The sequence below is a fragment of the Anomaloglossus baeobatrachus genome, chromosome 4 (genome assembly GCF_048569485.1).
Source record: "Anomaloglossus baeobatrachus isolate aAnoBae1 chromosome 4, aAnoBae1.hap1, whole genome shotgun sequence".
Classification (NCBI taxonomy): domain Eukaryota; kingdom Metazoa; phylum Chordata; class Amphibia; order Anura; family Aromobatidae; genus Anomaloglossus; species Anomaloglossus baeobatrachus.
This window is the reverse complement of record NC_134356.1, coordinates 267,957,062-267,981,221: the sequence shown is the minus strand read 5'-3', so window position 1 is coordinate 267,981,221 and position 24,160 is coordinate 267,957,062. Positions and strand designations below refer to the sequence as shown.

At 51.2% G+C, this 24,160-nt stretch overlaps 1 protein-coding gene across 2 annotated transcripts in view; it reads left to right on the top strand.

The window, feature by feature from the left end:
- XPOT (exportin for tRNA) overlaps positions 1 to 24,160 on the top strand; it is a 136,151-nt gene that overhangs the window by 54,984 nt on the left and 57,007 nt on the right. For both annotated transcript variants that reach the window (XM_075344826.1, XM_075344825.1), the window contains exons 10-13: positions 3,176 to 3,214; positions 3,656 to 3,718; positions 4,824 to 4,948; positions 5,355 to 5,499. In XM_075344826.1, coding sequence (XP_075200941.1) covers positions 3,176 to 3,214; positions 3,656 to 3,718; positions 4,824 to 4,948; positions 5,355 to 5,499 — 372 coding nt within the window. The remainder of the gene's footprint in view (positions 1 to 3,175; positions 3,215 to 3,655; positions 3,719 to 4,823; positions 4,949 to 5,354; positions 5,500 to 24,160) is intronic.

The window sequence follows — 24,160 nt, the reverse complement described above, 5'->3', positions numbered from 1 at the left end:
AAATAATTAAAAAAAAAAAAATGACGTGAGCTTCGCCTAATTTTTGAGTCCAGCCGGGTACAACTAGGCAGCTGGGGATTGTAATCCACAGTGCAGGGTGCCCAAGCTTTCTGGGCACCCCCACTGCGAATTGCAGTCCCGCAGCCACCCCAGAAAATGGCGCTTTCATAGAAGCGCCATCTTCTGGCGCTGTATCCAGCTCTTCTAGCTGCCCTGATGCCGGGTGGCTAGCTAGGTAATAATGGAGTTAGGGCTAGCTGTATATTATCAGCTAGCCCTAAGCCCGATATTCATGGTGTCACGCCAATATTAGACATGGCCACCATGAATTTCTAGTAATGATAAAAACAAAAAAACACAACGCACAGAAAAATATTTTTATTAGAAATAAAACACAACACAATTAGTGACTCCATCTTTATTGAAATAAAGAACCCCCCCTCCGCAGTAATCCTGGGTCAGGGTCCCGCGCCGTCCAATCCGGATCCAATATCATCTGATCGGTTTGCTGGAAGGCAAAGCGATCAGATGATGTGTCAGGATCAAGTGCCTGAATCACATGACACATCAGCTGATTGTATAAAAGCCGGTTATACAATCAGCAGATGCATCAGTAGAAAAATAAAATAATACTCACTTATGTGCTGTGCTGATTACCGGCAGCTCCTGGAGCGATCGATTGGACAGGAGTCTGATCCCGTCCGATCGCTGCAGCAGCTGCCGGTAATCAGCTGATGAAGTCCCCTGACGGCAGGATCAGCTGATAGCCGGCCGGGCGCGAAAAAGCCGGCGAGACTACAATCAGCTGATGCGTCAGGTGACTGCATCAGGTGATCCACCGCCAGGTCCTGCAAGCAAGGTCCTGCCCCGGGGAGACTGTACACAGCCAGAGCGGCGGTACCGGGACAGGAGCTGGGAGCGGGCATGGCACTGGGACCCTGCAGACAGGTGAGTATATATGACATTTTTTTTTTTTTCTACTGTTGACTTTTGTTTTTGCCGCTGCCTCCACCTCCCGCCCAGACATGGCGCTGCACGGAGCTGACATGCACCGGACGGGAGGTGGAAGCAGCGGTGACGGTACCGGGAGGATTCATGCTTCTGTGTTTACCAACAGAAGGAATCCTCTTCCTGTACACGTCACTGCAGTACCCACCCCTTGCGTTTATAGCTGCGTTTTTAGTCATAGAAACGCGGCTATATGCGTTTTTCATTGCGTTGTTGAACATCTCATTGAACTCAATGGGTGAAAAACGCAGAAATAATTGACATGCTGCAGTTTTGTGGTCACCACAAAAACGCAGCTACAAAAAAACGCTGTGTGAGGACAGCACTTCTGAAAACCCATAGACATTGCTGGGGAAGCAATGTCACTTCGTTTTCAGCACAAAAACGCGGTAAAAAACGCCGCTAAAAACGCCTAGTGCGCACAAGGCCTTACTCCTTTCCGCTTCTATCAGTTCTAGTCCCAATAGATGTTCCATTTGAGAGCTTATCGCTCCCATTGATATAGTGTTTGGTTTAAGCCACTCGCTAAATAAGGCCCAAAGAGCCACCACTAAAAATGTGTGGATGTTTCTAGGAATCTTTACTTTGTCTACCATACTCTGAGATTCAGATTTGGGGGGGGCATAATTGGTGGAAGAGCAGAGCCTGTGGTGTTTGTGGAAGTTTCGTTCCCAAACATGCTTGAATCTGGTCCCTTACTCGCTTCCAATATGTTGTTACTTCTGTGCACTCACACGCCCCATGCCACATATTTGTAAAGGGACAGGAAAAAGCTGTGGATATAAGGAGTGCAATAGCGTCTTACCAGTGTAAAATATGGTGACTTTTTTATTAGGATAACCGCTCACCTGGAAAGGCTGTGAGACTCACCACCAGTATAGACACATATAACAGCTGCAGCCGATCCCATGTGCCAAAGGCAGAAGCAATAGAAAAAACAGGATAATTGTGGTATACTCCGCGCTGCTGTACAAAGAATCACTCCAAATAATAAAAGCAATGGTGATTGTTTATTCTACGCGTTTCGAAGAGATATCCCCTCTTCTTCCTCAGGAAAATCCACCGATAAACCTTATTCGGTGGATTTTCCTGAAGAAGAAGAGGGGATATCTCTTCGAAACGCGAAGAATAAACAATCACCATTGCTTTTATTATTTGGAGTGATTCTTTGTATAGTAGAGCGGAGTATACCACAATTATCCTGGTTTTTCTACAGATTCGTAAAGGGCACTCCACAATTAAAACACGCTGTAATCGGGCCAGGGCAGCTTTGGGCAGGTGGGATGTTAAAGCTATACAGCGCTGTGTGCATGAGCTTGAAATAAGTTTCCCTCAATCTCTCACACAAGATGGATTTTCTCACCCGTTCCCACCCTTGTAACATTGTCTCAGCTATCTCCTAATCTCCTGTCCACCTCTCCCATGTTCTGAATATTTTGCTCTGTTTTAATTTAAAAAATGTGTGCCTTATGGGGCTGTACACGAGGTAATACTTGCCATTTGGGTGTTTGGGCCTATACTGTCATCTAAGGCATGAGAGACAGATTCCTTCTCCAACTCTTAGTGTAGTTTTTATAAAATCACTATTTTATTAGCAGGAGATTCACAAGAGGACTAGTAAACCTGCTGCTAAGTAGTATAATCCTACCCCCACCACTGATTGGCAGCTTTCTGCCTCTGCACAGTGAAAGCAGCTGCTAATCAGGGCTTGGGAGCAGGGTTATTAAGAGCTCACAATTCAGAGAACTACTAGTTCTGTAGCAGATAAAACGGACATTTTAGGAATCCCGCCGTTTGGCAAGTAGTCTCTGCCCCTAAGTTATGCTCTTAGGTGAATAACAAAAAAAACACTGTGACAGATTTCCTTGTAAGGCCCCGTACACAGTGAATATTTGAGGGGTTTTTACCTCCGTATTTGTTGCCAAAACCAGCAATGGGACCATCAGAGGAAAAGTATAATAGAAACATGGGCACCACTTCTGTTATTTACCCCCTCCTGGTTTTGGCTTAAGGGTTATTTCCACTCCGCTCACTTCTGTTTTGGGAGGTGAGCAGAGCGTGATAATTTCTGATTGGTGCTACATGTAGCTAGGTTATCCTTATCATAGTAGTATACAACCCTTTTAACTATAATTTGATGTTTTCTTTAATCTCTTTCCATTTTCAGTTGGTATTACTTTCTGACCAACAAAAGGCTAATGTTGAGGTACGTGGTCCTCTAACTTGTCACTCAGTTATCTAGAATTTTCTTTACACTGAATGCTAAAATCCACAGTATAAGCTTGGTTTTAACTTTGTCCTCTGCATTTTCTTCCAAATTCTAAACTACGTATATATTTATACATAGGTGTGTGTGTGTATATATGTATGTATGTATGTACATATGTGTGTGTGTATAATATATATATATATATATATGTGTGTATGTATGTATGTATGTATGTATGTGTGTATGTATATATATATATATATATATATATATATATATATATATATATATATATATATATATATATATATATATATATATATATATATGTATGTGCTATTTGTAAGGTTGTCTCTCTGGGGCGGTATGAATAGAGGCTTTTATTCTTTTATGTTGCTTGTTTTGGGGCTAATGTAAGCAGACCTCTTTCTTCTTTAGGCAGTAATGCTGGCGGTTATGAAGAAATTAACTTACGATGAAGAGTATAACTTTGAAAATGAGGCAAGTGTTTTCATGGACTCAGCTTCGCCAGCTATGTATAATGTGTACAGACGGATAATTTTTCTGTTCAGATCTGCACTTTATTCCAGAAGATCTGCAAAATCAGAACTTGCTATTTAAATTGTACGCACTCAATAGAACACTTTTATACAGAACCTTCTCTAGCTGTAACATAGCAGGTTTATGTAATGAAGTATACAGCAATATCCAAGGCCTTGAGCACTGGGAATATTTACCCTTTGAGAGTTAGGGGTACTTCACACACAGCGAGATTGCTACTGAGATCGCTGCTGAGTCACGGTTTTTGTGACGCACCAGTGACCTCATTAGCGATCTCGCTGCGTGTGACACTGAGCAGCGATCTGGCCCCTGCTGTGAGATCGCTGCTCGTTACACACAGCCCTGGTTCGTTTTTTTATTGTTGCTCTCCCCTGATAAGCACACATCACTGTGTGTGACAGCGAGAGAGGAACAATCCTGAATGTGCAGGGAGCAGGAGCCGGCGTCTGACAGCCTGCGGTAAGCTGTAACTAAGGTGGTTACCCGATATTTACCTTCGTTACCAGCCTCCGGAGCTCTCATGCTGCCAGTGCCGACTCCTGCTCCCTGCACACGCTAAGCTAAGCGGTGTTCGCTGGTAACTAAGGTAAACATCGGGTAACCATAACCGATGTTTACCTTATTTACTAGTGTCCGCAGCTTCCTGACGCCGGCTCCGTGCAAGCGCAGCGTCTCTTCCACATCGCTGCTGGCTGGGGGCTGGTCACTGGTCGTTGGTGAGATCTGCCTGATTGACAGCTCACCAGCGACCATGTAACGACGCAGCAGCGTTCCTGACCAGGTCAGATCGCTGGTGGGATCGCTGCTGCGTTGCTAAAGTGTGACGGTACCCTTACAATCTGAGGGTATGGCAAATACAGTATCTAAAGATCCATTTGTAGCTGTAACCCTCAAACCAATGTGCTGTAAACCCTGTGTAACATATAAGATCTGTGGCTTAAACCGTAGCTTTATGCCATCGCTTTTCATGTGTTTGAAATTGACTTTCAAGATACATCAAACATGGCCAATCCTTATTTATTTATTTTTTTTTGTTTGACACTAGGGTGAAGATGAAGCAATGTTTGTGGAATACAGGAAGCAGCTGAAACTGTTACTAGATCGTCTTGCTCAGGTATCACCTGAGTTATTGTTGGCTTCAGTCCGAAGAGTTTTTAATGGTACACTACAGTAAGTATTCATTGCTTCATTTCATTTCTTGAGAAGGTAAAATAACTTGACAAATTTAGCACCAATTTCTATGATCCCGAGTTACTGGAAAAGCTTAATGCAGCGACCAAATTGGCTTAACACATCCGTGTTTCCCTGTATGTGTGTCTTCACACCAAAAATTAACAGCCTCCTATATGACGGTGGTCATCGAGTTCAGGTCGAGAGACTCAATGTCGGACTGTACATCAGTGTCCGTACATTGTTAATGTTAGATTGAGAATCCAATCACGGGACCCCACTACCAATTGATAACATTTAGAACCCCTTCGAGCCTCATTAAAAATGGCAAAAAGGCATTTAAATGGAACAATGGCTGCATGTTTTTTGTTTGTAATTTTGAATTCATATTTTTTTTTTTTTTTAGAAACTGGCAGAACGCTTCTTTTATGGAAGTAGAAGTTGCAATAAGGCTGCTGTACATGTTGGGCGAAGCTATTCCAGCATCTCATGGAGCTCATTTTTGTGGCGATGTTGCCAAAGCAAGTGCTCTACAAGATATGATGAGAACGGTAATAATATACATCTTTATGTACCCAGTGAGAAAATGGCAGGCACAGTAAATTCTAGTATATTCATCCTGTTTTTGTTTTTTTTTTTCTTCTTTTTAAAGTATTGAATATAATATTTTTTTTTTTTTTTTATATAGAAATTTTGTAGCCTTTTTCCGAGGAGCTGTGATGTTCAAAGTTTTTTTTGGGATCTGGCACTGTGTGAGGGTATATTATATTATATTATATATTATATTATATTTCTCTGACGCCTCATTGGGGAACACAGGACCATGGGTGTTATGCTGCCTATCCATAGGAGGACACTAAGTAGATGCAAAAGCATAGCTCCTCCTCTGCAGTATACACCCCCTGGCCGGGCCAGGCAAGCCCAGTTTTAGCTTAGTGTCTGTAGGAGGCACTTCCTTTCAAAATTTGTTATTTTTTGAGGGCGACGGTTTCCTTTTGGGACTGATCTCCCACTACCATCAACGGGCGGGAACGTGGAGTGTCGCCTCCACGTACCCCCTCCTGTGACGCTGGATCCTGGGCTGGACGACTGGTTCCACAGACACCGATTTTCCAAAGCCCAGGGTAGAGGCCTGTGCCCCTATAGCCCAATTCCTCAGCCCCTCTCTGCAGGCTCTGAGTTGAATATGACACCGACACACCAAGCTGACTCTGCTATTTTCACTGCCTGGAAAGCAGTGTTTTAAGGTGAGATCCCCCTGACTGGTTTCCCAGACAAAGGGAGAAAAGACGCTGCAGGGAAGGCTCCCAGGACATTTACAGTATTTATTATGTGCAAGGAGCAAGGATCCTGCACACACAGTGTTAACTTTCTCTAGCTTGCTGGCTGTAGGAGGGGGAAGTTCTGCTGTTTGCAGAAAGTCTTGCAGATAATTTCCCGGTGGCAGGGGGGAGGGCCCAGGGCTCAGGGACTCAAGCTGTTTATTTGCGCTGTTTATTTGCTCTAGCAGAAAAGCCGGCTGATAACCACCGGTGACAAGCTGTGTGCTGACTGTAGGGAGAGGGAGGAAAACTATCAGAAGCTCCCTTCCCGCCGTTTTTTTTTTGTTTTTTTTTTTTTTTTTTTTTACTACCCACCGCAGGGGGGGCCACACTGACTCATCTTCCTGCTCTTTTAGCGCTAAGCCCCTCCCCCCACGGCCACGATAAGCCCCACCCAGGAAAGCGTGCGAAGATCTCCATAGAGCTTAATCCTTCCTGAGGGACAGGGCCATCGGCTGATTCTGGTGAGGTGCTTGCTTCAATTGTAGCTCTGCTGAGCATTGCTCCCCCTCCTGGCATACTCCTATTAGGAACATGCAGAAATCTAAGGGCACTAAGAGTACTAAGGCCCACATAGTCTATTATTCAGCCTGCACTGCCTGCCACGCTGAGCTACCACGTAAACACACCTCTTCTCTCTGTGAGTACTGTGCCCCTATAGCCCCCCCAAGACCCCCCTGCCACCACCGCCGCAACCGGCAGCCCAGAGCCTAGGGCCCCCAACCCACCGGAATGGGCACAGTTTCTGTCCCAATCCATGGAAAAACTGTCACTGAACCTGGTGCTGGCTATGCAATGTCATCCTCCACACCCTTCTGGGTTCCTGGACGGAACGCAGCCTGAGGATACCCCTATGGAGGATCCTTCTGAGCTAATCTGGGCACATGCTTCACCGGTTGCAGGGATCAGGAAAAGAGCACACGGCCGGGTGTCTCTAGTGGGCTCTCCCTCGGGAGCACACAGGGCAGGCTCTCCCACACGCTCCACGGCTTCTGATGAGCTGGAGGAGGGAGAATGCTGTTTGTACCAGGAGGATTACTTGGTTTCATCACTCCCAGATGATCAAACTGCAATAGACTCCCTTATAGCAGCAATCAACCAAACTCTGCATGTGGAGGATCCCCCATCCACTACCACTGACCATGCGGTCTCCTTTAAGAGGGCAAGGAAACCCCAAAAGGTTTTAGTTTTCGCTGATCACCCAGAGTTTCAGGATATCCTCACAAAGCAAAGGGAGAAGCCTGACAGGCGCTTCGGTAACTGAAAACTCATGGAGTCCCGGTACCCTTTTGCCTCACCTGCCCCTAAGGGCTGGGCCGATCCGCCCTCGGTCGCCCCCCCCCCCCCCGGTATCCCGCCTTACCACAAAGACGCCCCTGTCTTTACCCGATGGTTCCTCCATCAAGGACCCGACAGACTGACAGACAGGTGGAGCACCTCACCCGCTCTGCTTTTGAGGCTGCGGGTTCCTCCCTCTCGCCCTCCTTTGCCGCTGTGTGGGTCGCAAAGGCGATCTCGGTCTGGGCAGACTCCCTTAACACTTCGCTTGAGGAATCCCAGTTCACTCATACCTTCACAGAGGTAACTGCTCAAATTGCCGCTGCGGCGGAGTACCTCATGCAGGCCTCCATGGACGCTGCTACCTGCGCAGCGTTTGCCGCCTCAAATACCATAGCCATCCGTAGAGCTCTCTGGCTCAGACAATGGCGAGCGGACTCTGCCTCCAAGAAGTCTCTCATGGGCCTTCCCTTTTTTCCAGACCGATTGTTTGGCGAACGTCTGGACAAGCTCATTTCTGACGCCACGGGAGGAAAGAGTACCTCCCCCAGCTGAAGTCCAGGACGTCCTTCACCAGACGTCCACAGTCCTCGTTCCGCTCCTTTCGGAACTCATTTGGTTGGTCGACATCCCGTGCTGTCCCCGCCACCAGCCGCGGACTACGCAGGGACCAACCTTCTCAGCTCTCCCTGAAACCCACTTCGTCATGGCAGCCTAGACCGAAACAGTCCAGGACTAGGGAGACTCGGCCACGACGTTTCCCCCCCCCCTCATGACTCCTTCGGCGCCCCGGAAGACACACTCATTGTAGGAGGTCTACTGCGGCTCTTTCATCACATCTGGGCTGCCGCCTCAGACGACAAATGGGTGCGAGACCTTGTGTCTTACGGTTACCACATAGAATTTCGGACCCGACCCCCGAGTCGGTTCTTTCTCTCAAACCCCCCAAAGACTCGAAAACGACGCGAAGCTTTTTTCTCAGCAATCCACTCGCTCCAAACAGCAGGAGTGATTAATACCTATCCCAGACGACGAGAAGTTCGGGGGGTTTTATTCCAACCTCTTTGTGGTCCCCAAAAAGGATGGGTCAGTTCGACCCATCCTGGACCTCAAACCCCTAAACAAACATGTGCACGTACGGAGATTCAGAATGGAGTCCCTAAGGTCCATTATTGCATCCATGGTCGAAGGGGAATTCCTCGCCTCCATAGACATCAAGGACGCGTACCTGCACATACCCATCGCCCCAGATCACCAAAAGTTTCTCCGCTTCGCAATTCAGGACTCCCACTTTCAATTCGTAGCTCTACCCTTCTGCCTTGCCACCGCACCAAGGGTCTTCACCAAAGTCATGGCGGCCGCCATGAGCGTCCTTCATGCCAGGGGAGTAGTCGTTCTCCCTTACTTGGACGACCTCCTCATCAAGGCCCCCTCCTTCCGCGACTGCTCAACCAGCGTACAGATCACTGTGGACACCCTATCCCACTTAGGCTGGCAAGTGAATCTGGACAAATCATCCCCGATCCCATCACGATCCATCACCTTCCTGGGCATGTCCCTGGACACCCATCGGGGCTTGAGCCTTCTCCCTCAGGACAAGGCGTTCGCTCTTCAACGAGCGGTACGCTGCCTTCTACGTCCTCCGTCTCGCTCCATTCGATTCAGCATGAAAGTGCTCGGCAGGATGGTGGCGGCTATGGAAGCAGTATCCTTTGCTCAACTGCACCTCCGCCCACTGCAGCTAGCCCTTCTAGCGGCCTGGGACAAGAGACTCTTCTCCCTGGACAGACATCTTCACCTGACGCCTTCAGTCAGGTACGCACTCCGCTGGTGGCTTCGGTCCTTATCCCTATCGAAGGGGAGATCTTTTCTCCCAGTGAACTGGCTGGTCCTGACCACGGACGCCAGCCTCCTACCCTGGGGAGCAGTTTACCGGCACCACACTGCCCAAGGACGTTGGACGCCCCAGGAGTCTTTCCTACCCATCAACATCCTGGAACTCCACGCGATCTTCCTCGCGCTCAGAGCGTTCTGCCGTCTGCTAGCGGGTCGTCCGATTCGCGTCCAATCGGACAATGTGACAGCTGTAGCCTATATCAATCGGCAGGGGGGCACCCGCAACAAAGCGGCTTATCTCGAGGCCCACAAGATCCTCAGCTGGGCCGAATCGACGGGATCAGTGATATCAGCGGTACACATACCGGGGGTAGAGAACTGGGCAGCAGACTTTCTAAGTCACCAAGGCCTGGCCGCCGGAGAATGGTCTCTCCACCCAGATGTGTTTCTACACATCTGCACTCGCTGGGGCACACCAGACGTGGACCTAATGGCCTCAAGGTTGAATGCAAAGGTACCCGCGTTTATAGCCAGGTCACGCGACCCGCAGTCCATCGGCGCAGATGCTCTGGTCTGCTCCTGGCACTGCTTCCGCCTGCCTTACATATTTCCACCTCTACCCCTGCTGCCACGGGTAATCAGGAAGATCAAGGCAGAGGGAGTCCCGGTGATACTGATTGCACCGGACTGGCCCAGGCGCGCCTGGTACGCCGAATTATTACAAATGCTCACAAATGCACTGTGGCGCCTTCCAGACATCCCAGACTTGCTGACCCAAGGGCCCATTTCCCATCAGAACTCCAGAGCCCTGAAGCTGACTGCATGGCCATTGAGACCTGGGTATTAACAAGAGCGGGATTCTCCCCCGCGGTTATTTCCACCATGATCAGCGCCCGAAAGCCTGCTTCATCCCGCATTTACCACCGTATGTGGAAAATATTCCTTTCATGGTGCAGGGACACTAACGTCCAGCCTATGCCTCTGGCCATCCCCAGAATTCTCGACTTTCTACAGTCTGGCTTGCAAGCGGGGTTGGCTCTCAGTTCCCTTTTTAAAGGGCAGGTCTCAGCGCTCTCAATCTTCTACCAATGCCGCCTGGTTCAAAAACCACAAGTCAAGACCTTCCACCAGGGTGTTTCCCATCTAGTTCCCCCGTACAAACGGCCGCTGGAACCATGGGACCTCAACCTCGTTCTGGACAGTCTCCAGAGGTCTCCCTTTGAACCCCTCACGGAATCCTCCCTTGCTCTTCTGTCCTGGAAGGTAACATTCTTGGTGGCAATTACGTCCATCAGACGGGTTTCAGAGCTGGCAGCACTCTCTTGCCGCGAGCCTTTTCTGATCTTTCACCAGGACAAGGTGGTTCTGCGCCCCCTTCCGGATTTCCTTCCAAAGGTTCTTACCCAGTTTCATTTGAACGAGGACGTTGTTCTGCCTTCCTTTTGTCCACACCGGGTTCATAGGGTGGAAAGGTCTCTGCATTCGTTAGACCTCGTCAGAGCTCTCAGATATTACATATCCAGGACAGCCCCCTTTAGGAAAACGGACTCTTTGTTCGTCATTCCTGATGGGCTTAAGAAGGGACAGGCAGCTTCAAAGGTGACTCTGGCTCGCTGGATTCGCTCTGCGATCCAGGAAGTCTACCGCTTGCAGCTCAAGCCCATTCCTAGTGGGCTGCGGGCTCATTCCACGCGAGCGGTTGGCGCTTTGTGGGCCATTCGGCATCAGGCTTCAGTGGAACAGGTGTGTAAGGCTGCGACCTGGTCTAGCCTACATACGTTTTCAAAGCATTAGAGAGTCCATACCCAGGTTTCAACTGAGGCAAATCTGGGTAGGAAAATTCTGCAAACGGCAGTAGAGCACCTCTCTCAGTAGGCGCTCCAGGCTGTCTGGGACTGGTTCCTAGTCCTTGGGTTGTGTTGTCTTCTTTTAGGTTTCCCACCCATGGACTGCTTTAGGACGTCCCATGGTTCTGTGTCCCCCCAGAGAAAAACGGATTTTCTTTGTCGCTCCATTGGGAGACCCAGACAATTGGGTGTATAGCTTCTGCCTCTGGAGGCCACACAAAGTATTACACTTTAAAAAGTGTAACCCCTCCCCTCTGCCTATACACCCTCCCATGGACCACGGGCTCCTCAGTTTTATGCTTTGTGTGGAAGGAGGCACACATCCACTCATGCATTCTCATACATAGTTATGTCGGATGGAAGAAAAGAGGACCCCGATGGGGCCCCCGGCATGTTCCCTTCTCACCCCACTATGTCGGCGGTGTTGTTAAGGTTGAGGTACCCATTGCGGGTACGGAGGCTGGAGCCACATGCCGTCTCCTTCACCATCCCTTAGCGGCTCTGGGAGAAGTGGGATCCTGAGCGGTCATCCATTTGCTGGGACCGTGCTCCATCCGCAGCCCCTGGTGGAACCTGCCGGACCGGAGCCTCTTCAACCCCAGGGACCGGGCCCTGCAACTTGAAGGTACTCTGTGTCCCCATGGGGGGACTGTACAGGGAGCGCACCTTCTTCCCGGAAGCCGCGGTAGTTGTAAAACTGAGGAGCCCGGCGGACTTCCGCGCCGACCGTGCCTGCTTGTCGGGCGCGGCCTCAAATTTAGTCCCCGGCTTCGCCGCGGCCTAGTCGCGAAAATCCCGCCCCCGGGCCTGCCTGTCAGGGGTAAGGGCGGGATTACCGACATGACGTCGGATGTGAGGGCTGGAGCATCCTGCATGTCTCCCTCCCCCCTCATTGACCACTGTGGGGACCCCAGATTCCCGCTCTTTGCTGGCGCCGCCCTCGGCCCCACTCCTCCCCTGAGAGCTCCGGCGGCCATTTTTTGGCATTCTGCCGGTGGATGCTTCTCAGTTACACAAGCTCTGCAGCTCCGGGGGATCCACGACAGGGAATCTGGAGGACACACTCCGCTCGTTAGCGGTCAGTAAGCCACACCGGTCACCCGGTGCTGGTCCCCCTAGGGTGCCGGAATATGAATATATATATATATATATATAATATATATATGAGATATAGAGATATATAGATATATATAGAGATATATATAGATATATATATATAGATATAGATATATATAGATATAGATATATATAGATATAGATATATATAGATATAGATATAGATATATAATAGATATAGATATATAATAGATATAGATATATAATAGATATAGATATATAATAGATATAGATATATAATAGATATAGATATATAATAGATATATCTGTTCGGTCAGGCTGTATACCCTTTTCCCATATACCCTCAGTGGTCACTCTCCTAGGAGACAACAGCATATGTCGTCCACAAGGAGCAAAGCTACTAAGGCACAGGTTTTTTTCGCGGCCTGTACCTCTTGTGGGGCTATGTTGCCTGCGGGTTCCACCTACCCTCACTGTGAGCAATGCTCGACTCCTGCCACGCTTGCTCAGCCAGAGCCTCGGGCACTTGTGGGCCCCTCGGCTCATGTAGATCCCCCTGCTCCCCCTGAGCAGGCTGCAGGGACAGAGTCACCGGTGTTGGCCTCTTTCGCTGAGAAACTCTGTCACTTTCTCAATCCATTGCACAGTCTATGGACAAATGGTCATCTAAGCTCCTTGAGGCATTGCAGTCCAGACCGGGCCCTTCACAGGCCCCGGCCCCGGTTAGCTTGTCTCCTCCAGGTCCCGCTCGGTCCGCGCCTTAGCGCGCTCCCAGGTTAGCCCCTAGGTCTCAGGCGGAGGACTCCTGCCCGGACCGCAGTCCCAGAGCGGCTAAGCGGCCTCGCTGGGACTCTTCCCCGGCCTCCTCACGCAGCTCGGGATCCCAGCTTGAGGACTCTCAGGAAGACGAGGCGGACGTGGGAGCTCAGGGCTCTGACCCTGACTTCGCCCTTAACCTTGATACACCTGAGGGGGACGCTTTAGTAAATGATCTTATCTCGTCCATCAACCAGGTGTTGGATCTCTCACCCCCGCCTCCTCCTGTAGAAGAGTCGGCTTCTCAGCAGGAGAAACACCAATTTCTGTTCCCCAAACGTACGCGCAATACGTTTTTTGATCACTCTAACTTCAGGGATGCTGTCCAGAAGCCCAGAGCGGTCCCGGACAAGCGCTTTGCTAAACGGCACACTGACACGCGTTATCCCTTTCCATCTGAAGTCGTTAAGGGCTGGGCACACTCTCCCAAGGTGGATCCTCCAGTCTCCAGATTGGCTGCTAGGTCCGTTGTGTCTGTTGCCGATGGCTCATCCCTGAAGGATGCCACTGACAGACAGAGCTCTTGCTGAAGTCTATCTATGAGGCCACGGGCGCGTCTTTCGCCCCGGCCTTTGCGGCTGTGTGGGCTCTCCAAGCAATCTCGGCTTGTCTGACTGAGATTAATGCTGTCACACGGAATTCTGCTCCGCATGTTTCTTCTTTGACCTCTCAGGCATCAGCCTTTTCGTCCTACGCCATGAACGCCATCCTGGACTCCACTAGCCGTACGGCTGTAGCATCTGCTAACTCCGTGGCAGTCCGCAGGGCCATGTGGCTGCGCGAATGGAAAGCAGACTCTGCTTCCAAAAGGTTCTTAACTGGTTTGCCTTTTTCTGGCGACCGTTTATTTGGCGAACGATTGGATGAGATTATTAAGGAATCCAAGGGAAAGGACTCCTCCTTACCCCAGTCCAAACCTAAGAGACCTCAGCAGAGAAAAATCCAATCGAGGTTTCGGTCCTTTCGTCCCTCCGCCAAGCCCCAATCCTCTTCGTCCAACAGGCCGGAGAAAGGCCAGAGGAACTCCTATGCGTGGCGTTCCAAGTCACGCCCCCAAAAGGCCGCAGGAGGCACTGCCTCCAAGACTGCCTCCTCATGACTCTCGGCTTCCCCTAGCCACATCCTCGGTCGGTGGCAGGCTCTCCCGCTTTGGCGACGCCTGGTGGCCACATGTTCAAGACCGATGGGTGAGAGACATTCTGTCTCATGGTTACAGGATAGAGTTCAGCTCCCGACCTACGGCTCGTTTCTTCAGAACCTCTCCGCCCCCCGCACAGGCCGACGCACTTTTTCAGGCACTGGACGCTCTAAAGATCGAAGGAGTTGTGATTCCCGTTCCCCTTCAGGAACGTGGTCGCGGATTTTACTCCAACTTGTTCGTGGTGCCAAAAAAGGACGGGTCATTCCGTCCCATTCTGGACCTCAAGCTACTCAACAGACATGTGAGAACCAGACGGTTTCGGATGGAATCTCTCCGCTCGGTCATCCCCTCGATGTCACAAGGAGACTTCCTAGCATCGATCGACATCAAGGATGCTTATCTCCATGTGCCGATCACACCCGAACATCGTTTCCTGCGTTTCGCCATCGGAGACGAACACCTCCAGTTCGTGGCATTGCCTTTCGGCCTGGCGACAGCCCCACGGGTTTTCACCAAAGTCATGGCATCCGTCGTGGCGGTCCTGCACTCTCAGGGCCACTCGGTGATCCCCTACTTAGACGATCTCCTAGTCAGGGCCCCTTCTCGGGTGGCGTGTCAACAAAGCCTTACCGTCGCTCTAGCGGCTCTCCAGCAGTTCGGATGGATCATCAATTTCCCGAAATCCAAGTTGACACCGACCCAATCACTGACTTACCTCGGGATGGAGTTTCATACCCAGCCAGCGTTTGTCAAGCTACCGCGGGACAAACAGCTTTCTCTGCAGGCGGGGGTGCAATCACTTCTTCGGAGTCAGTCACACCCCTTAAGGCGCCTCATGCACTTCCTGGGGAAGATGGTTGGAGCTATGGAGGCAGTGCCGTTCGCGCAATTCCATCTACGGCCACTCCAATGGGACATTCTTCGCAAATGGGACAAGAGTGCGGCTTCCCTCGACAAGAACATCTTTTTCCCTTGCAACCAAAACATCACTTCAGTGGTGGCTCCTACCCACATCTGTCTCGGTGAAAATCCTTCCTACCCCCAACCTGGGCCGTGGTCACCACGGACGCGAGCCTGTCAGGTTGGGGAGCAGTTTTTTCTCCACCACAGGGCTCAAGGAACCTGGACTCCGATAGAATCGTCCCTTCAGATCAATATCCTGGAGATAAGGGCAGTATATCTAGCCCTATTGGCTTTCCATCGGTGGCTGGAGGGCAGGCAGATCCGAATACAGTCGGACAACGCCACTGCCGTCGCCTACATCAACCACCAAGGCGGCACTCGCAGTCGTCAAGCCTTCCAGGAAGTCCGGCGGATTCTGCAGTGGGTGGAAGCCACAGGCTCCACCATCTCCGCAGTTCACATCCCGGGCGTAGAAAACTGGGAAGCAGATTTTCTCAGTCGTCAGGGCATGGACGCGGGGGAATGGTCTCTGCACCCAGACGTGTTTCGAGAGATCTGTCGCCGCTGGGGAACGCCGGACGTCGATCTCATGGCGTCACGGCACAACAACAAGGTCCCGGCCTTCATGGCACGGTCTCAGGATCACAGAGCTCTGGCAGCGGACGCTTTAGTCCAGGATTGGTCGCAGTTTCGACTGCCTTATGTGTTTCCCCCTCTGGCGATGCTGCCCAGAGTACTACGCAAGATCAGGTCCGACTGCCGTCGCGCCATTCTCGTCGCTCCAGACTGGCCGAGGCGGTCGTGGTATCCAGATCTGTGGCATCTCACAGATCCGGTGGGTCAACCGTGGGCACTTCCAGACCGCCCAGACTTGCTGTCACAAGGCCCGTTTTTCCATCTGAATTCTGTGGCCCTCAACCTGACTGTGTGGCCATTGAGTCCTGGCTCCTAGCGTCTTCAGGGTTGTCTCAGGAAGTCATTGCTACCATGAGACAAGCCAGGAAGCCAACGTCCGCCAAGATCTATTACAGGTCTTGGCAAATCTTCTTATCCTGGTGCTCTGATAACGGCTTTCCTCCATGGCAGTTTGCCTTACCCACATTCCTTTCATTCCTACTATCTGGAATGGACAAGGGTTTGTCCCTCGGCTCTGAAGGGCCAAGTGTCGGCGCTCTCCGTATTTTTTCAAAAGCGTCTAGCCAGGCTTCCGCAGGTCCGCACGTTCCTGCAGGGAGTTTGCCACATAGTCCCACCTTACAAACGTCCGTTGGAACCTTGGGATCTTAACAGGGTCCTGACGGCTCTTCAAAAGTCGCCTTTCTTTGTCGCTCCTAATTGGGAGACCCAGACAATTGGGTGTATAGCTACTGCCTCCGGAGGCCACACAAAGTATTACACTTAAGTGTAAGGCCCCTCCCCTTCTGGCTATACACCCTCCCGTGGGATCACGGGCTCCTCAGTTTTCATGCTTTGTGCGAAGGAGGTCAGACATCCACGCATAGCTCCACTGTTTAGTCAGCAGCAGCTGCTGACTATGTCGGATGGAAGAAAAGAGGGCCCATATGGGGCCCCCAGCATGCTCCCTTCTCACCCCACTTTTGTCGGCGGTGTTTGTTAAGGTTGAGGTACCCATTGCGGGTACAGAGGCTGGAGCCCACATGCTGCATCCTTCCCCATCCCCCTTAGGGCTCTGGGTGAAGTGGGATTTACCGGTCTCCAGGCACAGAGACCGTGCTCCGTCCACAGCCCCTGGGAATCTGCTGGATATGGAGCGGAGTATCGTCAGGGACAGGGCCCTGCTACGCCAAGGTACTGTGTCCCCGTACAGTCCGCGCGCACACTGCAGCATTGCTGGGTGTGTTAGTGCGCCGGGGACAACAGCGCTGCGCGCTGGTGCCATTCCTATCTACAGCTTTGCTGAGAGGGGACATGTATTTGAAACTGCCGCGCGGCCGCTGTTGTCAGTTTTTTCGCTGCGGCGCGGCTGGGACTTGTGGTGCGCCGGGGACTTCCGCGCTGGCCGTGCATATATCACGGCCGCGCTTATTACTCGAGTCCCCGGCTTTCTGCGGCCTAGTTTCGTTTCGTTCCCGCCCCCAGGCCTGCCAGTCAGGGGAAGGGCGGGATGCTGTACAGAACGTCAGCGCAGAGGGCTGGAGTCTGCTTTGCATACTCCAGCCCTCACACTGGGCACAGTGGGACGCCAGTTTCCCGCACTTTGTTTGAGGCACGCCCACGATCCACCTCTCTTCACAGGACGCTGGCAGCCATTCCTGTGTGCAGTCTGAGCTGGAGAGAGGAGACTGGGAGACCCAGACACGGGATTCTGGTGCCCACACACCCGCTTTCAGCGGGCGGTAAGCTGCCCTCAAGGGCTGACCCCCACTGGTGCCGAAGTGTATATTGTATTTTATGCTTGCAGCTTTACATTGCACTGTACGGTCGCTGGGGATCCTTTGCTATATACCCTCCTGGATTTCTCAGAGGACACAACAGCATGTCGACCGCAAAAAGCAAAGGTGCCAAGGCACAGGCTTTCTATGCTGCTTGTACCGCTTGTGGGGCTGTTCTACCGGCAGGTTCCATTGACCCCCACTGTGTGCAGTGCTCGGCCCCTGTGGCACTTGCTCAGCCGGGGCCTCTGCTGGAGGTGACCCAGGCAGTACCTCCTGTAAATACTGTCCAGGTGACAGGGACGGAGTTTGCAGTCTTTGCTGACAGATTGTCTGTGACTATGACTAAAATTCTTGAAACATTGCAGTCTAGACCAGTACCTCAGGCCATGGACACTGTTAACTCATTGCTCCCTGGTCCCCCTCAGTCGGAGCAGCTCCGGGATCCGGGGGTGTCTCTTGCATCCCAGGGTGATGGCTCTGACACGGACGACAGTCCCAGACAGCCTAAACTGGCTCGCTATGAGCGGCCCTCGACTTCGTCACACTGGTCAGGGTCCCAGCAGGACTCTCTGTATGATGAGGCGGAGATAGCTGATCAGGATTCTGATCCTGAGACCGCTCTCAATTTGGATACACCAGATGGTGACGCCATAGTGAATGATCTTATAGCGTCCATCAATAAAATGTTGGACATTTCTCCCCCTGCTCCTCCTGTGGAGGAGTCAGCTTCACAGCAGGAGAAATTCCATTTCAGGTATCCCAAGCGTAAATTAAGTGTATTTCTGGACCACTCTGACTTTAGAGAGGCAATCCAGAAACACCACGCTTATCCGGATAAGCGTTTTTCCAAGCGGCTTAAGGATACACGTTATCCTTTTCCCCCAGACGTGGTCAAGAGCTGGACCCAGTGTCCCAAGGTGGATCCTCCAATCTCCAGGCTTGCAGCTAGATCCTTAGTTGCAGTGGAAGATGGGGCGGCACTTAAAGATGCCACTGACAGGCAGATGGAGCTCTGGTTGAAATCCATCTATGAAGCTATCGGCGCGTCGTTTGCTCCAGCATTCGCAGCCGTATGGGCACTCCAAGCTATTTCAGCTGGTCTTACACAGGTTGACACGGTCACACGTACATCTGTTCCGCAGGTGGCACCCTTAACCTCTCAAATGTCTGCATTTGCGTCTTACGCGATTAATGCTGTCCTAGACTCTACGAGCCGTACGGCAGTGGCGTCCGCCAACTCCGTAGTTTTACGCAGAGCCTTGTGGTTAAGAGAATGGAAGGCAGATTCTGCTTCCAAAAAGTGTTTAACCAGTTTGCCATTTTCTCGTGACCGACTGTTTGGGGAGCGCTTAGATGAAATCATTAAACACTCCAAGGGTAAAGATTCATCTTTACCTCAGCCCAGACAAAATAAACCCCAACAGAGGAGAGGACAGTCGGGGTTTCGGTCCTTTCGAGGCTAAGGCAGGTCCCAATTCTCCTCGTCCAAAAGGACTCAAAAGGATCAGAGGAGCTCAGATTCTTGGCGAACTCAGTCACGCCCAAAAAAGACAGCCGGAAGACCCGCTACCAAGGCGGCTTCCTCATGACTTTCGGCCTCCTCTCTCCGCATCCTCGGTCGGTGGCAGGCTCTCCCGCTTTGGCGACATTTGGCTGCCACAGGTCACAGACCGTTGGGTGAGAGACATTCTGTCTCACGGGTACAGGATAGAGTTCAGCTCTCGTCCTCCAACTCGCTTCTTCAGAACTTCTCCACCTCCCGACCGAGCCAATGCTCTGCGGCTAGCGGTGTCCACTCTAAAAGCGGAAGGAGTGGTGACCCCCGTTCCTCTTTTGGAACAAGGTCACGGTTTTTACTCCAATTTGTTTGTGGTGCCAAAAAAAGACGGGTCTTTCCGTCCTGTTCTGGACCTAAAACTGCTCAACAAGCATGTGAAAACCAGGCGGTTCCGGATGGAATCCCTCCGTTCCGTCATCGCCTCAATGTCTCAAGGAGATTTCCTAGCATCAATAGACATAAAAGATGCTTATCTCCACGTGCCGATTGCTCCAGAGCACCAGCGTTTTCTACGCTTCGTTATAGGAGACGAACACCTTCAGTTCGTAGCCCTGCCTTTCGGTTTGGCGACAGCCCCAAGGGTCTTCACCAAGGTCATTGCAGCAGTAGTAGCAGTCCTGCACTCTCAGGGTCACTCTGTGATCCCTTACTTGGACGATCTACTTGTCAAGGCACCCTCTCAAGAGGCATGCCAAAACAGTCTGAACGTTGCGCTGGAGACTCTCCAGAGTTTCGGGTGGATCATCAACTTTTCGAAGTCAAATCTCACCCCGACCCAATCGATAACATACCTTGGCATGGAGTTTCATACTCTCTCAGCGATAGTGATGCTTCCGCTGGACAAACAGCGTTCACTACAGACAGGGGTGCAATCTCTCCTTCAAGGCCAGTCACACCCCTTGAGACGCCTCATGCACTTCCTAGGGAAGATGGTAGCAGCAATGGAGGCAGTCCCTTTCGCGCAGTTTCATCTGCGTCCACTACAATGGGACATTCTCCGCCAATGGGACGGGAAGTCGACGTCCCTCGACAGGAACGTCTCCCTTTCTCAGGCGGCCAAGGAATCTCTTCAGTGGTGGCTTCTTCCCACCTCATTGTCAAAGGGAAAGTCCTTCCTACCCCCATCCTGGGCGGTGGTCACGACGGACGCGAGCCTGTCAGGGTGGGGAGCGGTTTTTCTCCACCACAGGGCTCAGGGTACGTGGACTCAGCAAGAGTCCACCCTTCAGATCAATGTTCTAGAAATCAGAGCAGTGTATCTTGCCCTACAAGCCTTCCAGCAGTGGCTGGAAGGCAAGCAGATCCGAATTCAGTCGGACAACTCCACAGCGGTAGCATACATCAACCACCAGGGTGGCACACGCAGTCGGCAAGCCTTCCAGGAAGTCCGACTGATTCTAACGTGGGTGGAAGACACGGCTTCCACCATATCCACAGTTCACATCCCAGGCGTGGAAAACTGGGAAGCAGACTTCCTCAGTCGCCAGGGTATGGACGCAGGGGAATGGTCCCTTCACCCGGACGTGTTTCATGAGATCTGTCGCCGCTGGGGGATGCCGGACGTCGACCTGATGGCGTCACGGTACAACAACAAGGTCCCGGCTTTCATGGCACGGTCTCACGATCACCGAGCTCTGGCGGCAGACGCCTTAGTTCAAGATTGGTCGCAATTCCGGCTACCTTATGTGTTCCCACCTCTGGCATTGTTACCCAGAGTGCTGCGCAAGATCAGGGCCGACTGCCGTCGCGCCATTCTCGTCGCTCCAGACTGGCCGAGGAGATCGTGGTACCCAGATCTGTGGCACCTCACGGTAGGCCAACCATGGGCACTACCAGAACGACCAGACTTGCTATCTCAAGGGCCGTTTTTCCACCTGAATTCTGCGGCCCTGAACCTGACTGTGTGGCCATTAGAAAACCATCCTCCGCCAAGATCTACCACAGGACGTGGAAGATATTCTTATCTTGGTGCGCGGCTCAGGGAGTTCCTCCCTGGCCTTTTGCATTGCCTACTTTTCTTTCCTTCCTGCAATCCGGGTTGGAAAAAGGTTTGTCGCTCAGCTCCCTTAAAGGACAAGTCTCAGCGCTATCTGTATTTTTTCAGAAACGCCTAGCACGACTTACTCAGGTGCGCACGTTCCTGCAAGGAGTTGGTCATATCGTCCCTCCTTACAAGCGGCCGTTAGAGCCCTGGGATCTGAACAAGGTTCTAATTGCTCTCCAGAAGCCGCCTTTCGAGCCTATGAAAGATGTTTCCCTTTCTCGTCTTTCACAGAAAGTGGCTTTTCTAGTAGCGGTCACGTCTCTTCGGAGAGTGTCCGAGCTAGCGGCGCTCTCATGCAAATCTCCCTTCCTGGTGTTTCACCAGGACAAGGTGGTTCTACGTCCGGTTCCTGAGTTTCTCCCTAAGGTGGTATCCCCCTTTCATCTCAATCAGGATGTCACATTACCTTCCTTGTGTCCTCATCCAGTTCATCAATTTGAGAAAGGTTTGCATTTGTTGGATCTGGTCAGAGCACTCAGGATCTACATTTCCCGCACGGCGCCCTTACGCCGCTCGGATGCACTCTTTGTCCTTGTCGCTGGTCAGCGTAAAGGGTCGCAAGCTTCCAAATCCACCCTGGCTCGGTGGATCAAGGAACCAATTCTTGAAACCTACCGTTCTGCGGGGCTTCCGGTTCCTTCAGGGCTGAAGGCCCATTCTACCAGAGCCGTGGGTGCGTCCTGGGCATTACGGCACCAGGCTACGGCTCAGCAGGTGTGCCAGGCGGCTACCTGGTCGAGTCTGCACACCTTTACCAAGCATTATCAGGTGCATACCTACGCTTCGGCGGACGCCAGCCTAGGTAGACAAGTCCTTCAGGCGGCGGTTGCCCACCTGTAGGACAGGGCTGGTTGACGGCCCTATCACGAGGTATTCTTTTACCCACCCAGGGACTGCTTTTGGACGTCCCAATTGTCTGGGTCTCCCAATTAGGAGCGACAAAGAAGGGAATTTTGTTTACTTACCGTAAATTCCTTTTCTTCTAGCTCCAATTGGGAGACCCAGCACCCGCCCTGTTTTCTTAGGGATTTTTGGTTTTTTCGAGTACACATGTTGTTCATGTTGAATGGTTTCAGTTCTCCGATGTTTCTTCGGATTGAATTTGTCTTTAAACCTGTTATTGGCTTTCCTCCTTCTTGCTTTTGCACTAAAACTGAGGAGCCCGTGATCCCACGGGAGGGTGTATAGCCAGAAGGGGAGGGGCCTTACACTTTTAAGTGTAATACTTTGTGTGGCCTCCGGAGGCAGTAGCTATACACCCAATTGTCTGGGTCTCCCAATTGGAGCTAGAAGAAAAGGAATTTACGGTAAGTAAACAAAATTCCCTTCTTTGAGCCGCTGCGGTATGTCTCTCTCTCCCGTTTTTCGCAGAAGGTGGCCTTCCTGGTGGCAGTCACATCACTTCGGAGAGTGTCTGAGCTTGCAGCGCTGTCATGCAAAGCCCCCTTCCTGGTTTTTCACCAGGATAAGGTGGTTCTGCGTCCTGTCCCGGAATTTCTCCCTAAGGTGGTATCCCCTTTTCATCTAAATCAGGATATCTCCTTGCCTTCCTTTTGCCCTAATCCAATTCACCAGTGTGAAAAGGATTTGCACTCTTTGGATCTAGTGAGAGCACTCCGGTTCTACGTGTCTCGCACGGCGCCCCTGCGCCGTTCAGATGCGCTCTTTGTCCTTGTCGCTGGCCAGCGTAAGGGCTCTCAGGCCTCCAAGTCAACCTTGGCTCGGTGGATCAAAGAACCGATTCTCGAGGCCTACCGTTCTTCCGGGCTTCCGCTCCCTTCAGGGCTGAAAGCCCATTCTACCAGAGCCGTAGGTGCGTCCTGGGCATTGCGGCACCGGGCGACGGCTCAGCAGGTGTCAGGCAGCTACGTGGTCTAGTCTGCACACTTTCACGAAACACTATCAAGTGCATACCTATGCTTCGGCAGACGCCAGTCTAGGTAGGCGAGTCCTTCAGGCGGCGGTTGCCCACCTGTAAGAGGGGGCCGTTTTCGGCTCTTTTTATTGAGGTATTCTTTTACCCACCCAGGGACTGCTTTTGGACGTCCCAATTGTCTGGGTCTCCCAATGGAGCGACAAAGAAAAAGGGAATTTTGTTTACTTACCGTAAATTCCTTTTCTTCTAGCTCCTATTGGGAGACCCAGCACCCGCCCCTGTGCCCTTTGGGCTGGTTGTTCTTTTGTGTACACATGTTGTTCATGTTGAATTGTTCTTTTGGTCATGGTCTTCAGTTCTCCGAACATCCTTCGGATTGAATTTACCCTAGACCAATTTATAAGTTTTCTCCTTCCTGCTTTTGCACCAAAACTGAGGAGCCCGTGGTCCACGGGAGGGTGTATAGGCAGAGGGGAGGGGTTACACTTTTTAAAGTGTAATACTTTGTGTGGCCTCCAGAGGCAGAAGCTATACACCCAATTGTCTGGGTCTCCCAATAGGAGCTAGAAGAAAAGGAATTTACGGTAAGTAAACAAAATTCCCTTTTTTGTGTACTCACCGTAAAATCATTTTCTCTTAGCCATCATTGAGGGACACAGCACCCACCCTGTTGCCCTGTTGGGCCTTGGTTCTCTCAGTACCTTATTTGGTTATGACTCTTTTTTTTTTTTTTTTTTTTTTTTCCCCTCATGTTCCTCTGTTGAGGTAAGTTTTTACTGTTTTTTTTTTCTCTCCTACTGCTTGTGTACTAAAACTGAGCTTGCCTGGCCCGGCCAGGGGGTGTATACTGCAGAGGAGGAGCTATGCTTTTGCATCTACTTAGTATCCTCTTATGGATAGGCAGCATAACACCCATGGTCCTGTGTCCCCCAATGATGGCTAAGAGAAAACGATTTTACGGTGAGTACACAAAAATCCGTTTTTTTTTTTATTCTTTTGCACCCTCAGTTGACATTTTTACTGATACCATTTGCGGTAGATACAATGTTTTGAGCTCCTTTTTATTGCATGCTTTTGCAACTTTGGGGCAACCCAGAAAAACATTACTCAGGCATACT